The sequence below is a fragment of the Amphibalanus amphitrite genome, unplaced genomic scaffold (genome assembly GCF_019059575.1).
Source record: "Amphibalanus amphitrite isolate SeventyFive unplaced genomic scaffold, NRLGWU_Aamphi_draft 000680F_arrow, whole genome shotgun sequence".
Lineage (NCBI taxonomy): Eukaryota > Metazoa > Arthropoda > Thecostraca > Balanomorpha > Balanidae > Amphibalanus > Amphibalanus amphitrite.
Genome location: NW_024882174.1, coordinates 155,948 through 172,319, shown reverse-complemented (window position 1 = coordinate 172,319; position 16,372 = coordinate 155,948). Strand labels below are relative to the sequence as shown.

The 16,372-nt window shown below is 53.2% G+C and overlaps 1 protein-coding gene across 1 annotated transcript; it reads right to left on the bottom strand.

Moving 5' to 3' along the window:
• Positions 1-60: 60 nt before the first annotated feature.
• LOC122364513 (kinesin-like protein KIF14) lies at positions 61-16,259 on the bottom strand. The gene is made up of 26 exons (XM_043334946.1): positions 16,075-16,259; positions 14,617-14,768; positions 12,943-13,123; positions 12,468-12,621; positions 12,134-12,234; positions 11,851-11,980; positions 10,415-10,570; positions 10,004-10,111; positions 9,509-9,625; positions 9,118-9,234; positions 8,766-8,926; positions 8,222-8,434; positions 7,361-7,588; positions 6,872-7,096; positions 6,502-6,649; positions 6,166-6,270; positions 5,683-5,844; positions 5,306-5,449; positions 4,815-4,986; positions 4,416-4,597; positions 3,861-4,019; positions 3,378-3,500; positions 2,964-3,081; positions 2,542-2,657; positions 2,021-2,180; positions 61-1,207 (listed from the first exon to the last, which is right to left on the bottom strand). The coding sequence occupies exons 2-26, from the start codon at positions 14,765-14,767 to the stop codon at positions 735-737; spliced, it is 4,104 nt and encodes a 1,367-aa protein (XP_043190881.1). The 5' UTR covers position 14,768; positions 16,075-16,259; the 3' UTR covers positions 61-734.
• Positions 16,260-16,372: the final 113 nt, after the last annotated feature.

Below are 16,372 nucleotides of genomic sequence, written 5' to 3'. Positions count from 1 at the left end.
CAGATTTTAACCGGACACCAAGCCAACTGGATGAATGAGCGTCCTCTGAAAGGTCATCACCAAACAACAAATGCACTGTATTCATTGTTGATGACGGACGTTTGGTCACAATCACAACCCTCCTCCGTTATCATACGATGTTACGGCATCACATTCCGAAAGGTCAGATCACCTCATCTTCAGTACCAGTACCCACGGCAAATTAATCTTTGGGAAGCATGCGTTACAAGACCGTGACACCGGCGATAGAAGTTACTCAAGGAGGCCCTAAGCGGTAGTTCGCGCGGTGTGGTCCGTTTCTGTCTCATAATCACTCCGGTGAAGTCAGCGATTCGTCAGATCAGACGACACTGTCCGTTAGAGTCGACCGATACCTGGAATCGCGCAATGATTCCAAGCCTGAGGATGGTTAGAGCATCACATTTCCAGCGGTGTTAATGCCCGCTGTTGTAACTTAACCACAACTGACCGTATAATGGAAGCAAAAAGGCATGGTCACGTCACAACTACACGCCGAACAATCTACGTAATAATTACACGCACACACACAAACGTGTCACCTACCTGCTATACCGCGGAAAAATTATAAGCCTACACTCTACCGTAACTTGTCACGAACACGGCGCCAATGCGTTCCACTCGTTATCTACTTCACTATGACTGCTCTCCGTTGGTCCCCATTCCCCTCCCGGCCCGCAGATCCTGGGCGGGCTGTCCTCTGTCGTTCAGCCCCACTAGGACCGGTCCGCGCGCGCCGGCCGACTGAACTGTACCCGGCCCTTGACGGGACTGTCGGGCGTGCGCAGACTCGACTTGCTGGGACTGCGCTCCAGCTGTCGGACGGCCTGGCGCAGCCGGGCGGCCATCTGGTCGGCGGGCAGCGGCGAGAGACGCTCGCCGGCCGGCGAGTCGAGCAGCGAGCCGAACATGGTGGTGTCGGGGGTGCGCGCCGCGCGCGACGCGCCGCCGTCGCTGGCGCCGCTCAGCACCGTGCTGGCCGAGTCGTCGGCGGCGTCCAGGTGGCGGAGCACGGCGCCGGCGGCGGCCGCCAGCTCCGAGCGGCCCTGGCGCAGCCCGGCGTCGGCCGAGCGCCGGCCGCCGCCGGCCGACGCACTGCGGGCGGCGGCCAGTGCCGGCGTCAGGCGGCGGCACGAATGCAGCAGCTTCCGGACGGCGTCACACAGCGTGGCCCGGTCCAGCCGGGCGCCTGTGAGAGACAGGGACACGGCGCCGCGGTGATAAAAGGGCGTTATGACGGTAAAAAGGCCATCAGGCATCAAGAGCGTTCATAATTCTACAGTAGGTAAGGTACCGTAGGAATCCATAGGAACATATTATGTATTATGTATGTATAGCAACTTTCCACTTCACAGTGGCTATTTAAAAGTTTCACGTCATGTGTATAAAAAGATGGGACATAAAACGAGATAACGTTAAAGATGACACGAAAACACACGCATATCAGACACACAAACACCCATAACCACCACACACTGGCCAGAGGTCAATCAGCCGACTAGACAAATCCATATCATCGCCTCACATCATCTCCGAGAAAAAAATCTTTCAAACGGCGCTTGAACTGATAGATATGTTGGGCATTACGCAAATCAGGCGGGAGGCGGTTATACAACTCAGCTGCCCTAAAACTGAAACGACGGACTCCGGAATTGCTTACAGCGTGTGAGCGCCTCAGCTGATGAGATTGCCGCGTGTCATAGGCATGTTCAGCAGTAGTCAACATCGCGGCTAAATCACCTGGCTGACCCGTGACCATGATTCTCCTTAGCAGGCAGAGAGTGTGATAGCCGACCAGCTGATCAGCCCTGAGCCACCGAAGGTCCTTTACGACATCTGATACGTGATCGAATGCGGTACTCACGTCATACGGTGTTGTAATAAAGCATACGCCAAACCACTTACCACAAACAGCGTAAACATACTCACACCGATCAAGTTATAAACTTGTCTCACGATAAACACACAGTCCACCGTCCCACTACACCCTATCTTCGCCTACCTCTGTGATGCCGGTCGACGGCGAGCATGATGAGTCTGACGGCAGAGCTGAGCGCCGTCACCCAGCCGCACGCCTGCTGCACGCTGGCCAGTCGGTATTTGAGAGAAGGGTCGGAGTCGCTGCTGCCGGCTGCTGAGTCGCCACTGCCAGACGCCGCCGTCTGACCGCGACACGGAGACGTGTTATGTGAGAGGGACGGGAAGAAGGCGAACAACGGATAGAGGAAGACGCCACAGAGTGCCGTCTAGAGCAGAAAAAAAGTTGATCAACTACAACAGAGTTGAAAAATAACAAAAGGGCCGGGCTCCTTTGAAAGCAAAACATTGCATTACAACAGCCAACAACACTATGATTAACGTAGAGTACCTTATAGAGCGTCACTTACATGGGTGTTCGACTCTAACTTATCAGCGATGAGCATTTAGCAGCGAGCGACAAGTTAAGAACGACGAGCAGTGAGTGTCAGGCGCTCGGAGACGCTAAGATAACCTCCGCTCCGTTCGCAGCTGTACACAACTAACCTGCACGGTCCGCGCCCTCTGCAGCCAGCTCCGCAGGCACGCCACCAGCTCGTGGGCGGCCGAGTACAGGCCGCCGGAGTCGGCAGACTCCGGTGCCACCGAGTCGTCCACCAGACCTGCGTGTGAAAGATGAAAGTAACAGTAAGCTGTAGCTGAGACACGCATGGGTTAGTGATAGATATTTCTTGTAGCATGACCACCTCTGCATACAAACGCCTACCGTTCGATGGTCGTAGGTAAGGCATTGGATTTCAATCGCATAAATGCGCTGAACTTCAAAGTCAAACGGTTATAAGTCATAACCAGGCCAGACGCCAATACATACTCTACTTGAGAGGCGTGGAGAACGATCAGTTGATACCTTCCGTGCCAGTTGGGCTAAAGTAATACGGTAGCCGCGAGTAGTCTGTCGGGTTTCCCACCTGTGATGAGCACCTCGGCGTCCTCACAGCTGCGTATCAGTTGGAGCATGGCGTGGTCGAGCGCCATTACCGCACCGGCTGTCAGTTCCGTCAGGGTGTCGCTGGTTAGACCCTCAGTCTGAGGAACACAACAGAAAGTCAGCTCAGTCGCTGAACAGGCCCTCACTCCTCAATCTGAGGAACGGAGACATGCCGGGGACGGGGAGGTCAGCTCCGCCAGGGTGTCACTGGCCTGATCCTTGGTCTGAGGACATAGCGAAAGGGAGGGGAGGGTCAGAGAGACAGAGCAGGAAGTCTAAAGCCTTCGCGAGGCCAAGTCAGCCAGAACAAACTCTAAATGCTCTGATTACAGCGCTATCCCATTTTCACATTTCGGCGAGAGAGCTCCCGTCATTTCGGGTCCGCTGTGCCCACCATGGCCTCCGGTTCGGTGAGCTCCTCGGCGGCGGTGCCGATCAGTCGGCAGAGTCGGACCGTCAGACGCCGGCAGCCCGACAGGTGCTCCTCGGCCAGGCTGCTCACTCGGCCGCCGATTCCCTGTCGACGGAACGGACAGAGCTCGCTCATAATTACAGACCACAGAACGATACCCTGTCGACGGGGAGACGCAGGCCCACACAACATATCCGAGCTCGCACAGCAGCTGATCCAAGCTCATACAGATCCTATCCCACACAACAGAACCGAGCTGATACAACAAACCCGAGCTCACGCAACGGATCAGGAGCTCACACAACAGACCGAGGTCACACAACAGACCACAGGACGATATCTCGTTAACGAGAAGACACGGGTTCACACAACAGTGCAGACACCACATTCAGGCCGTTGAGCCAGTTAGTCACTCACCAGGAGACCCGAAGCCTGTCTGACCCAGCAGCTGTCCGACACACTGACCTGGTAGATGAAGCCGATGCCGTTCTGCAGCCTGTCCATCACGTCATCCAGCTGGGAGATGGAGGCTTCCACGTCCTCTTCGGAGGAGAGACGGCCGCGCCGCCACACGGCAAACGCCGAGCTCAGCCGGAGCCAGCGCGACAACAGACCCACCAGCGCCTGACATAGACACAGACGGATCAGGTATACATAATACAGACCACAGTCGTATCAGCAGACACCAGAGAGTGACAACAGACCCACCAGCGTCTGACACCAGCAGCCGTCTGACACAAGTTGAGCGGCAACAGACGGCTCAGACATACAATTTGTTTAAAAAATGTTCCGAAGGTAAAAAAAAAGTGAGGCAGATGGTCATGGACCAGGCTTTGCAAAAGCAAATCCAATAAAAATGTTCAAACCGGCAAAAAGGAAAAAAGTCCTCGCAATAATAGATAATAACCCCACCGACCCATTACTCGGCGTCGTTGCCCGTAGAGTATATCGCAGAACCCGACATATTCATCCCTGGACGACTTCCCATTCCGGTCCCACAGCCATCAGCCATCGTCTCACCTCTGTGAAGCTGTCCTGAGCTCGCAGCAGAGCCGATTGACGCCACACGCCCTCCACGGCACTGAGTGCTGTCTGCAGTGCCTGTATACCGAGCAGCACGGGCCGCGCGCCGGCCGACCGCCAGTCAGCGCACTCGTGTACCAGCGGGGAGCAGAACTCGGCCACCGACAGCGCCGCCTCCTCTGTGAGGGCAGACGGAGTTCGGACTCGGGTCACGGTCGGGTCAGACTGTCACAGTCGCCGACACGACCGGCTCGTCACTGCTCATATCACCAACCAAGCTGCCTGTCTCCCACCAGGCCCATAGGTATCAGTCCCTTTCTCTCATTCGACTCTCGTCTCTGTTTCTCACCGGTCCGTCTCCGTTCCTCTCTCTGACTCTCTATCTACGTTCCTCACCTGGCTGTCCGTCGCTGCAGCGTCTGCCCCTGACCGAGGAGCGGCGCCGGCCGCCGCCGGCCGGGTCGTCCGCCAGCCGGCCGCTGCGGCGCAGGTCGTGCTGCTGCCGCCACCCGGAGCGCGAGTCGAGCACCACACTGACGTCGCACAGCGAGGTCGACGACGAGTCGCGCTGCAACGGACGTCAGAACGTCAGGACTGGAGTAAATCAGTCACAGATTCCGTGGAATGTCGATTATCTTTACTCCATCCCTTCAAGTGAGTGCATTCCACAGCTCATTCCATTCCACTCATTCCACTCATTCCATCTCCAGATGCATAAGTATTCTCTTTGTACCTCTGTGTAGCCTTCAGCCCCACCCGGTTCATCTACTACATTTCATTCATGAATGGGCACTGGGCGGTGGACAGGCTCCCTCCTCTTGGTCCGTTTACCGCACCATATCTTACTAACCTCCCCCAGAATTATCGGAGCGAGCCCGGGAACTCACCTCCTCCCAGAGCTGTCTGAGCGAGGCGACCTTGTCCTCTAAGGTCTCCAAACTCCAACTGGTGCACACCCCGTGCTCCCCGTCCGTCACCATGGCAACAGGACGCAGCGTGCCGCAGCTCAGCTCCAGGTCGGAACTCAGCGTCTGAAAGGGAGTACAGAAATTGGCTCAAGTCATGATACAGTACCTATACACAGAATCAAATGATTTATTTAACAGGTTACTTGAAATCGAGTAGGGCCGATGCTTATCAGTCCCTTCGGGCAGAGAATCGGGAAGAGAATCAGAACAAGAATCTTAAGAACAGGCTACAAACTGCCAGCTCACCGGTTCTCCTACCAATTACAGACATTAGTGCGCTGCAGTCACGGACTCACCACTTTTTTGTTGAGCCGGCGGAGCAGCGCGTTGCCCTCGGTGACCAGCTGGGAGAGCCGCGCCGCGTCCGGAGCCGACACGGGAGGGTGAGCGGCAGACGGAGCAGTCCTGCGATCCGACGAGCCGCGGCCCGACGAGTCGCCGAACACACCCTCGATTTGCTGCAGGGCGGCCCACAAGAATTGTCAGACACAACGAGACAGAAGGGGGAGGTGAACCAGACGTAGAGCAAGGGAGATAGAAATACCAAGGACGTCGATTCCCGGATTCCAAAATGCAGAACATGCAACCAAACATTAACGCATTAGCATGGCACCGAACAAACGAAACACGTCCTATGTCACAAACTCAACGCAAAAAGATTCAGTGATGAGGCTGGTCAATGCAAGTAAGAATTCGACAACAACCGACGCAGAGTTGCACTGGTGGGCGGTGGCTGTAATACACGCTACCACTCCACTGCATTACCGACTACAACGTACCTCGAGCAGATCTGAGTGGTAGAGGCTGACGTTGAGAGACGAGGAGTCGGCCGGGCTGTCAGTCGAGCGGGCAGGAGGGCGACGCTCCTGCTCCTTCAGCTGCTCCTAAGAGACACACGGGCAAATATTAGAAGACGGAGCACGGGAACGAGACGGGGCGAGCGGCAACGTTCAAGCCCAGATGGCTGCACACTGATCCGAAGTGGCAAACAGCACGACGTGTGTTCGTGTACGACGTGCGTTCGTCCATCTGTTTGACTGCCTGCGGCACTTGTAAAACGGTTAAAAAACGCTTTTCCTCTTTTCCTTCCATTCAGTAATCCATCCCGTGCGTACCAGCTGTTCCTTGAGTGTGTCGATCTGCTTCTCGAGCTGAATCTGCTGGGCGCGCTTCTCCAGCTCGGCATCGGCCTGCTCCTGCTCCAACTCCTGAAGCAGCTCCTGTTTCACCCGCTGGCGTAGCCGCTCCTGCTCCTGAGCAGCCCTGGAGGCACAGCCGTCACTCGTCAACGCCCAGGGCCAGCACGGGACACGGCAAACACTATCGGCAGTCAGCACACATAGGTAATGCAGGGCCTTTACTTACGAATATAAATTTTGAGCTTCAATGACAGCAATTCGAAGAATTCTAAGAAACGTTTCCTTCTATGAAGGACTATGAAAGACGAAATTAATAGCCGATATTTTACGATTCACAGATGCTCACTTTTCCTCGTTTTTCCTGTCGAGCTCTGCCTTGGCGTCGGCGAAGTCTCGCAGCCCGAGCAGCGGGTGGGCGGGCAGGTGGAGCCGGAGGAACACCTCTCCGGCGAGCACGAGCCGGTCGCCGTGCTGCAGGGCCGTCGGCGCCGTCACCTCTGAGCCGTTCACGGTGCACACACAGCCGGCGCTGGGGTGCAGCGTCACCCGTGTGCCGCTCCGGGTCACAGAGCTGGGGGGCGACAGGTCATACATGTTAACATGGGATCACCCGGGCACTCATCCCGAATTCACATATACAGCCCAATTACAGTATCACAAAGTCCTCGTCGGCTGCCTGGTAACCCGCATATTGTCCACAACTCGACGGCCCACACTCGGTCCGCACCACGTCCAGTGACCAGAATGTCACACTAATCGGCCCGCTCCACCCACCGGTGACCTGTCTCTTCCGTCTGCAGAGGCCACCTCCCAGTCCCGCCCCGTTCCCACCCACCAGTGCAGTTTGTCGATCAGCAGGCCGTGCAGTCGGACTGCGGCCGTCTCCGCGGCGCCCAGCGTGGTGTCCCCCTCGGCCAGTGGGTAGGCCACCGTCTCGGTGAGCGCCGGGTCGGGCAGCAGGTTCACCAGCGACGGCTGCGAGACGTGGCCGACAAACGGCACACCGGCCGACGGACGGGCGGCGGCGACGGGCCGGGCGGCGCCACCGCCCTCCGCCAGACGGCTGAAACGGAACGGACGGGATACAGACCGCTGGACTTGGCTGAAATAAAATGAATAAGTTGGCTAGCAAACCAGCTGCAGCTAGACATTACTGATATGCCGGTCCCGTAGCTCAGTCGGTAGAGCGTTGGTCTCCGCATGGTGAGAGCACGCGTTCCCGGTTATAACAGTCCGGGTTCGAAGCGCGACGGGCGTTTGACGTTTATGAGCCTCCTGACAGGTATGGTTGCGGTTGGTGGCAGGCCGTAGCCAGGCGAATTTAGTAAGGGACCGTCCGTGCGCGGCTATAAGCGCACGTTAAACTTTGGATTCCAAATTCTGCTATAGAACCGGAATTGCGCGATCGGAGGGAAGAGGGCAGGACCAACGCAACAAGCTCCGCTTAGCGGGGGCTCTGTGCTTGTGAATCCTTCATTCAAAAGGTACGGACTAAATTTATTTAAAAATATGACAGTCTAGTAAGTACAAAATGAAATGTTATTAACTTACCTTCTTATTATCATTCATCCAATTTTTTTTTTTTTTTGGGTGACCTCTTCCTACGTAACATCACACACGGCACGCATCCAAAAACTTTCATTCGTTCCCAATCCCTTACTTTTATGTCAATGACCACCCGTCGCCCACCACTTACCGTTTGGCCTCCTCTAGCTCGTTGTGCTGGGTGCGCAGCATCAGCTCCTTCTGCTGCAGCTTCCGCTTGAGCTGGGTGATGGCCAGTCGGTGGCGGATGGCGTTCGGCGAGTCGGTACCGGTGGAGGGCGACTGCTGATCGGCCGGCTCACCGGCGGCCGGAGCCGCAGGCGTCTGCTCCTGACGCAGCCGCTCCAGCTCCGCCCGCAGCTCACTGGGAGGAGACCGACGGGGTAACAGTACGGTACAGTGGCGACACAGAGTAACTGCCACACAGACGACCGACGGCCGCAGCGGATAGTGACGAACCCTGACTAGACCAGATAGTCGAGACACGCTAAAACCGTGACTGGTCCCGTTTGTTTGTCACCCATTTATGCTAATATGAATAAAATATGCCAAAACCAATTTCAAAGAAGTGTAGCAGTATAAACGTATGACACCTCTTTGACAGAATCACGCCTTGCCCGTACACACGCGAACCTACTCGTCATATGTCTCCATCTACGCTCCTTCATCCGTCCCGTGAAGCGCACCCGACTGACCGTATGATCCGCGCGCGCGGGTCCTCGTTGACATGCACGCTGTTGACGATCTGGTTGGTTTTGCAGGCGTAGCGGAGCGTGGAGAGCGTCTCCTCGGCGTGGGACGAGCACGGGCTGATGGTGGCCAGCATAGCGGTCCGCGAGTTACCGCCCAGACTCTCCTGGTGGGGACACGAAACGTCTGGTCAGTAGGGACAAGGGAGAGGGCAGATAGAATACTAGACTAGATACTGGACAGTGAACATGATGATGTTATGGTTCTCAAATAGGCATCGCCGCACACAAGCTATCACATTCAGCCAGTAGTCTCAAAAAGAGTCTGTCGGACGCCGTCATCCGGCGTCATGCGTACCTTGAGCAGCCAGGTGAGCGCCGATTCCCGGTAGGGGATGTGCGCCCTGCCGCCGTCCACCAGAGCCATGATGACCTTGCCCAGCGTCAGCAGTGACTTGTTGATGACCACGCCCTCCTGTCCGATTGCGGGTCACGGGTAAGAGCTTTACTGTCTCGTTTAAACAGCGCACAAGCAACGAGGTAAGATGAGACTTAGTTGGCTCGGCCAGAGACCTCAACAGCAGAGTTTGAGGTGAAGGCTTGGAAGTGGCTGAGAGGAACAACAACGTTCAAAGGCTGCCGCCCACACTGGTCCTGAGCGCCGCTGAGCCATCCGTACTGAACCCGAGCTGACCGTACTGCCTACGAGCCGCCCGTACAGGGTAGCGACTCTATCCCCCCGTACTGACCCTGAGTCGGACGCCGGTGGTGTGCGCCTGCGCCACACGCTCACTGCCGGCCAGATCTACCAGGTTGACCTGGGCCGTCTGCTGGCTCTCCAGCTGTTCGCCGTCCACCGTCTCCGTCTGGGGGAGCGGAGAGACCCGTCAGCAGTAGAGATAGACGGCGATAGGCCTTCACAGCGGGCTGAGACTGTGACGGGGCCGGACGCAGTCAAACACCCGCGCCAGGCGTGCAATATGAGCCATCCGTGAACTTGGCGTGATTTACTATGAAGTATGAACGGTTAAACTCGTGACAAAATATGTAGTATTCATTAGTTATGTGGACAACGCATATTGATCAGAAACTGCAATGTTGATACTGAGCCATTCGCGGTTAGTCGCCCCGTCGCCTGCCCCATACCCGAGTCTGTATGACGGTGAGTGTCAGCAGTCAGTCGCCGCTGCCATACCTGAGTCTGAGTGACGGTGAGTGTCAGCAGTCAGTCGCCCACGCCATACCTGAGTCTGTGTGACGGTGAGTGTGAGCACCGAGTGAGACCGAGAGCTCTTGTTGTTCATGCCCGTGGAGGCGGTGGCTCGCAGCCGGTTCCCCTGGTCCATCAGGCTCTGTCGAAACAGCCACCGACCACAGCGATCAGATCAGACACTAGTTTTAGTACGCGCCAACACGAACACGACGGCAAAGCGACCGGTCAAACTCAGAAAACTGTAACTAATGAGTACAATTTGCAATGATGCTAATGCTTGCGTCATTGGGGCATCTGGAGTGTTTCGTGAACTGGACAGGTGTCCACCTGATCAAGTTCGAAATGATTGAAATGCTAAAAATGGAGGCCAACATCAAGCATAACAGCAGCAGCTACTAAGCACCATCGATGTTACCTTCCCGGTTCCCCGTCCGGCGCTCACCCTCATCAGCGGCCAGCCGTCCACGGCCACGGCTGTCAGGCCGACCACGTGCGGCCCCAGGCTCGGGTGCTCGCGCACGCGCAGGCCGGACCGTTTGTCGTCCGAGGCGGCCAGCAGGTCCCGGATCCGCTCCTGGTAGATTTCGTAGTAGCTGACCTGCACGACGCCGTTGGAAGAGGGGTCAGAGGTTAGTCTCACGCAATGTCTCCATGAACGAAAAGAAAGGCAGTAAAAAAAAAAATGTTGATGTTCATTGCTAGCTAAAGCACATCTCTTTTAATGTTCCCCATATGATTAATACGTCTCAAGCCAGAAATGAAATAAATGAAACGGAAATAAATGAAGCTGGTCCACCAATGCTGACCTGCTGAGCACCTTGGCAGTTTCGGCAGTGCACGTTACCCTCGTACTGACTTGCACTGTGGTCTGGTACTCTGATACTCACCTGCACTGTAGTCTGGTACTCTGATACCTGCACTGTAGTCTGGTACTCTGATACTGACCTGCACTGTAGTCTGGTACTCTGATACTCACCTGCACTGTGGTCTGGTACTCTGATATAACTCACCTGCACTGTAGTCTGGTACTCTGATACTCACCTGCACTGTGGTCTGGTACTCTGATACTCACCTGCACTGTAGTCTGGTACTCTGATACTCACCTGCACTGTGGTCTGGTACTCTGATACTCACCTGCACTGTAGTCTGGTACTCTGATACTCACCTGCACTGTAGTCTGGTACTCTGATACTCACCTGCACTGTAGTCTGGTACTCTGATACTTACCTGCACTGTAGTCTGGTACTCTGATACTCACCTGCGCTGTAGTCTGGTACTCTGATACTCACCTGCACTGTAGTATGGTACTCTGATACTCACCTGCACTGTAGTCTGGTACTCTGATACTCACCTGCACTGTAGTCTGGTACTCTGATACTCACCTGCACTGTAGTCTGGTACTCTGATACTCACCTGCACTGTAGTCTGGTACTCTGATACTCACCTGCACTGTAGTCTGGTACTCTGATACTCACCTGCACTGTAGTCTGGTACTCTGATACTCACCTGCACTGTAGTCTGGTACTCTGATACTCACCTGCACTGTAGTCTGGTACTCTGATACTCACCTGCACTGTAGTCTGGTACTCTGATACTCACCTGCACTGTAGTCTGGTACTCTGATACTCACCTGCACTGTAGTCTGGTACTCTGATACTCACCTGCACTGTAGTCTGGTACTCTGATACTGACCTGCACTGTAGTCTGGTACTCTGATACTGACCTGCACTGTAGTCTGGTACTCTGATACTCACCTGCACTGTAGTCTGGTACTCTGATACTCACCTGCACTGTAGTCTGGTACTCTGATACTCACCTGCACTGTAGTCTGGTACTCTGATACTCACCTGCACTGTAGTCTGGTACTCTGATACTCACCTGCACTGTAGTCTGGTACTCTGCGCTGGCCGTCTGTTTGAACAGGTCCACGCAGAACCGCGGTATGACGCCGGCCAGCTCACAGGGCTCCTCTGTACCGGCGTCCTCGGCGCCAAGCCTGCCCATCATACTGAGAAGTGCACCGACCAAACGGGTCAGCGACTGAAGTACAGCGGTGGAGAGGGTACGGGAAAAGGCAATCAAGACACGCCGTAAAAGTCTAGAATCAAAGCAATACAGCCAGTACAGACAGGTTTCAAACATGCGACTGAAAAGGCATTACCTGTACGTTTTTCCGCTGCCCGTCTGTCCATAAGCCAGCAGACAGACGTTGTAGCCCTCAAAGGCACTCTTCAGTAGCGGCGCGGCGACACTCTCGTACACCTGAAAGCATCGCACATTAATAGCTAATGAAACAAACACCAAGTCACAATAAAAATACAAAAGCAACTCTTCATAATCTAGCAATGAGTGCACACATCGCAAAAGCTTCAGTTTCACAACTTCAAATGATCGAGAGGAGTAGAAGATGCAAGAAAAAAGTTGGAAACACACAGTATCGGTTAGGGGCAGTCGTGAACATGTACACAAACTCGGAGCCGCGGACCGGTACCCACCTGCTTCTGATTGTGGAAGAGCTGGTCCGCCGGGTCGATCGACCAAAACACGTGGTCATAGTAGAACGCCTGTGACGGGTGCAGCTCGGTGTCCAGGAGAACGCAGGAGCCGTCACCGGAGACGATTCTGCAGACGTCCGGGTCTGAGCGCTCCCTGTCACACACAGACATACAAACAGGAGCCGTCACCGGACACCATTCTGCTGACGTCCGGGTCTGAGCGCTCCCTGTCACACACAGACATACAAACAGGAGCCGTGACCAGAGACCATTCTGCTGACGTCCGAGTCTGAGCGTTCCTTGTCGCACACGGATTCCTGGTTTGATAACCACTTTAAAGATGGTGTAACTAAGACATCAGTCTTGGAATAATTTGCTTGAAAATGGTTGCACGATTAATTCAGCAACACGATTAATTATTGGACACACCGCTGGTACCGACGGTACCGCCTGCGCAGCGCGGCCAGCGGCTCACCTGTCGGTCATGGGTCGGACGCGCACGCCAACCTTAACGGTGACGGCCTGGTCGGCCAGCAGACTGGCCAGCGGGTCGCCGGCCGAGCCGCGGCTGCGCCGTACCGGGGTGCCGCCGACAGGGGTGCTGGGCGCCGCGCCATGGCGACGGTCCACCGACAGCGGCGTGCGCAGACTGCCACCTGTCGCGGCACGGCCCCGGGTCAGACACAGAGGGCAGATGACACGGCGGAGCTGCCGAGGCAGCTGCACAGCACATACTTACCAGATCCTCCACAACTTGTAATATCGTGGTGTGGGTTCTAATTCCCAGAACCAGCAACCAAAACATGATGATTCTTATATAGTAACATGCAGAGATTTAACCCTCGCCCGTATTGGTGGTTTGCCAGCCGCGAGCGTATACGGGGGGGGGGGGGGGGGTCCGTTTGACCCCCCCTGCCGTTTCGCCCCTGATCGAGCTAGAGCTTTGCGGAAAAAACGAGCGTGTTGCCCGTGCTGAAAGGAAGCCGATGATACCCAATTTTAAGGTCCTAGGTCATTGGTTGACCTTCCAGATCAGGTCAATGACTCAAAAGTCGGAAAATCGGGACCTGTTAGAACGTCGTAAAGTGTCGCTGCTATGACGTATTTCGGGGTGCTAATCACAAATATCATGTTAGTTTTGATCACATATGATGTCTTTATGCTTTTAGGCCGGGTCGGGTCAGGTCAGGTCAGGTCAACCAGTAGGGGTTCTGCCGGTAAGTAAGTGTCAACCGCCTCTGACAGCTTCGTAGCATGTTACGAAGGCACCAAAACTACTTCGTCAATGTTAAACTGGTTGCTAAATTGCTGCTAAACTGGCTGCTAATGCGAGCCAACATACGCCGAATTGCGATTCCGGCCAAACATGGTCTCGAGAAATAGGTCACAGGTAAAAGGCCATTTGGGTCAGGGTCAATAAATTTTCAAGGTAGGTGTAAAATTGATCAACTCGAGGGTACTGGAAGTTTCGTCACGATCGACCGCTTTTTACGCGAGTTATTGCGAAAAACCGAGACCCCCCTATACGGGCGAGGGTTAAGGCTGAAACAGCTGAACAAACATTTTGACATTGGAATTTAATCACATGCCCTATGTTAAGGTCTGTAGTTAGTGAAATAAGTTAAGATTCCCATCTACATTGAGAGTGAATTGTCAAACTTTTATGAACCATTTTTTATATTCCCAGGAAATATTGAGTAATGAATTGCCAAAAGCTTGTTGTTGGGACAAAATGTCCATTTACAGTCCATTACTGTTTATTTAAAATTTATTTACCAAGAACACTTGGTATTTACAAAGATTATATTAATGCCCAAAAGCTAAAACTGCCTTATTTCCACTACCAAGTTGAGCGCAAGCACTAACTAAAAACTATATATATATATATATATATATATATATATATATATATATATATATATATATATATATATATATATATATATATATATATATATATATATATATATATATATATAAGTAAATGCGCAGTAAATGCATATGACATAGAGTATATGCTTGGAAAGATTAAAGCAAAGCTACAAATTACAATCAATTATCATAAAATACATGCACTGAATATATTCTACACCACCATCATACAATCTGATGCTTTTATTAGCATGGTTACTTTGAAGCAGAGACTCACGTTTTGCTATTTTAACTTTTGGTGTAGTAAATATACTCTTGTCTTGCTCATTTTCCTTTCCTCTGGTAGATGGTGTTATTTTTGAAAGGCTTCTCACAGACTTTGGAGGTAGTCTTCCAGAAGGGGTGGCTGGCTTCTTTACAGAAGACATTCTGAAAGGAGATACATAAAATGGCATGTAAGGGTCAGAATGTCCAGAATTGCTTTGATTAATTTCTTGGTATATGCTCAGTGTCACACTTAGCCCGGCGGCCGCTGGGCCTCCGCGCCACCCACCGGCACTGGGGGGCATTTGGTTGCCCCCTTTACTTCAGCGATGATATTGTCGCAACACGAAGAGAAAGAGAAGTGAAACCTTGCACAAGCCTTCCTGAATACCTAGCCGAGTTTGTGTCCAAATTTGATGCTGATCCCATTTGAAATGACGTCACAGTGGCGTCAGAAGCAGGGATGCGGAGCCGGAGCCGGAGCCGGAGCCGGAGCCGCCGGAGCCGGCATATTTTGCCCGGAGCCGGAGCCGGAGCCGGAGCCGTGAAACAATATAGCCCGGAGCCGGAGGCGGAGCCGGAGCCGTCAAAAAAGGGGGCGACTCCGGCTCCTTTTCTTAAGAGGAAACAATTATTTACCTAGGTTTGACAGTACAAGGCGTAAAACAATGTGGTATTCAAAACAGCCTTGTTATACAAATACAGAAGCAACGTGTACCAATCGGCCATCGCCTTTTTTCTTCCACCCGTATTAGGGGATGTACTGAGTAGAAGCCGGAGTCGGAGCCGCCGGAGCCGGAGCCGCCGGAGCCGGAGCCGCCGGAGCCGGATCATTTTACTCGGAGCCGGAGCCGGAGCCGGAGCCGCCATGACATTTCACCCGGAGCCGGAGCCGGAGCTGGAGCCGATTTTTTTCTCCGGAGCCGGAGCCGGAGCCGGAGCCGTCTGAAATTTCCACGGCTCCGCATCCCTGGTCAGAAGTCAACTTATAAATTTCAGACTCTCAGTTTCCTCATAATATATCCGATAATGAGACCGAGTATAAAGGACTGATTATTGGTCAGAAACTAGTTGGAAGTGTACTTGGATGACAGCAGGTGCTGTCTAGTTCATTCACATTTAAGTTTAATGTTCAGCAACATCAGAAACGGTCAATATCGGAAAATGACAAAACCTTATGACGTCACTGTGACATCATCTCAAGTGCTACAACAATTAAACTTCCCTCAACCATTGCCTAGGTTGGTCTATTCATTTGAAGCTATGCCAAGTTTCACGTTCATAGCTCATCAGGTTTTGGATATTCCACAAAACATAAAGAGGGCAACTTAATGCCCCCCCCCCCCCAGCTGCTCGTGGGTTAACTAGCCTATTTTCTAAACTGAAATAATGCATCAAAATAAGCTAAATTGTTGTTTGCTACTTGTTCATTGTTTATCATAAAAGTTCGACAAAATCAGGTACCATTTACCTGACGTCAAGCTGTCTTGTTGAAAGCTGGGCTTCTTAATAATATCGAATCGTGATATATATCTAAGGTAACATTTATATATTGATATGAAGAAGGAGGCAACAACGAGCCAACTCTGGAAACACCCTCAGTAAAAGGAAAGCATCAAATAAATAATCATACTGCCGCCGCTCCGCACACCTATTTTTTCGCCTTTTTCCGTTTGAAAGTTTCAAATATGGCGCGAGAACCGCGCCAGCTCAAATAATCTTACGATTGCAGTTGTAATGTAAATGTAAATGGGGGTAACTTGACGTAA

Excerpts from the sequence above, each read along its gene's own strand:
- LOC122364513 (XM_043334946.1), bottom strand. The coding sequence starts at position 14,767 with ATGTCTTCTGTAAAGAAGCCAGCCACCCCTTCTGGAAGACTACCTCCA. Across the intron at positions 6,271-6,501 it reads ACACACTCAAGGAACAGCTG|GAGCAGCTGAAGGAGCAGGA; the intron begins GTACGCACGGGA and ends TGTGTCTCTTAG. Across the intron at positions 4,598-4,814 it reads CTGCAGCGACGGACAGCCAG|AGGAGGCGGCGCTGTCGGTG; the intron begins GTGAGGAACGTA and ends CTGCCCTCACAG.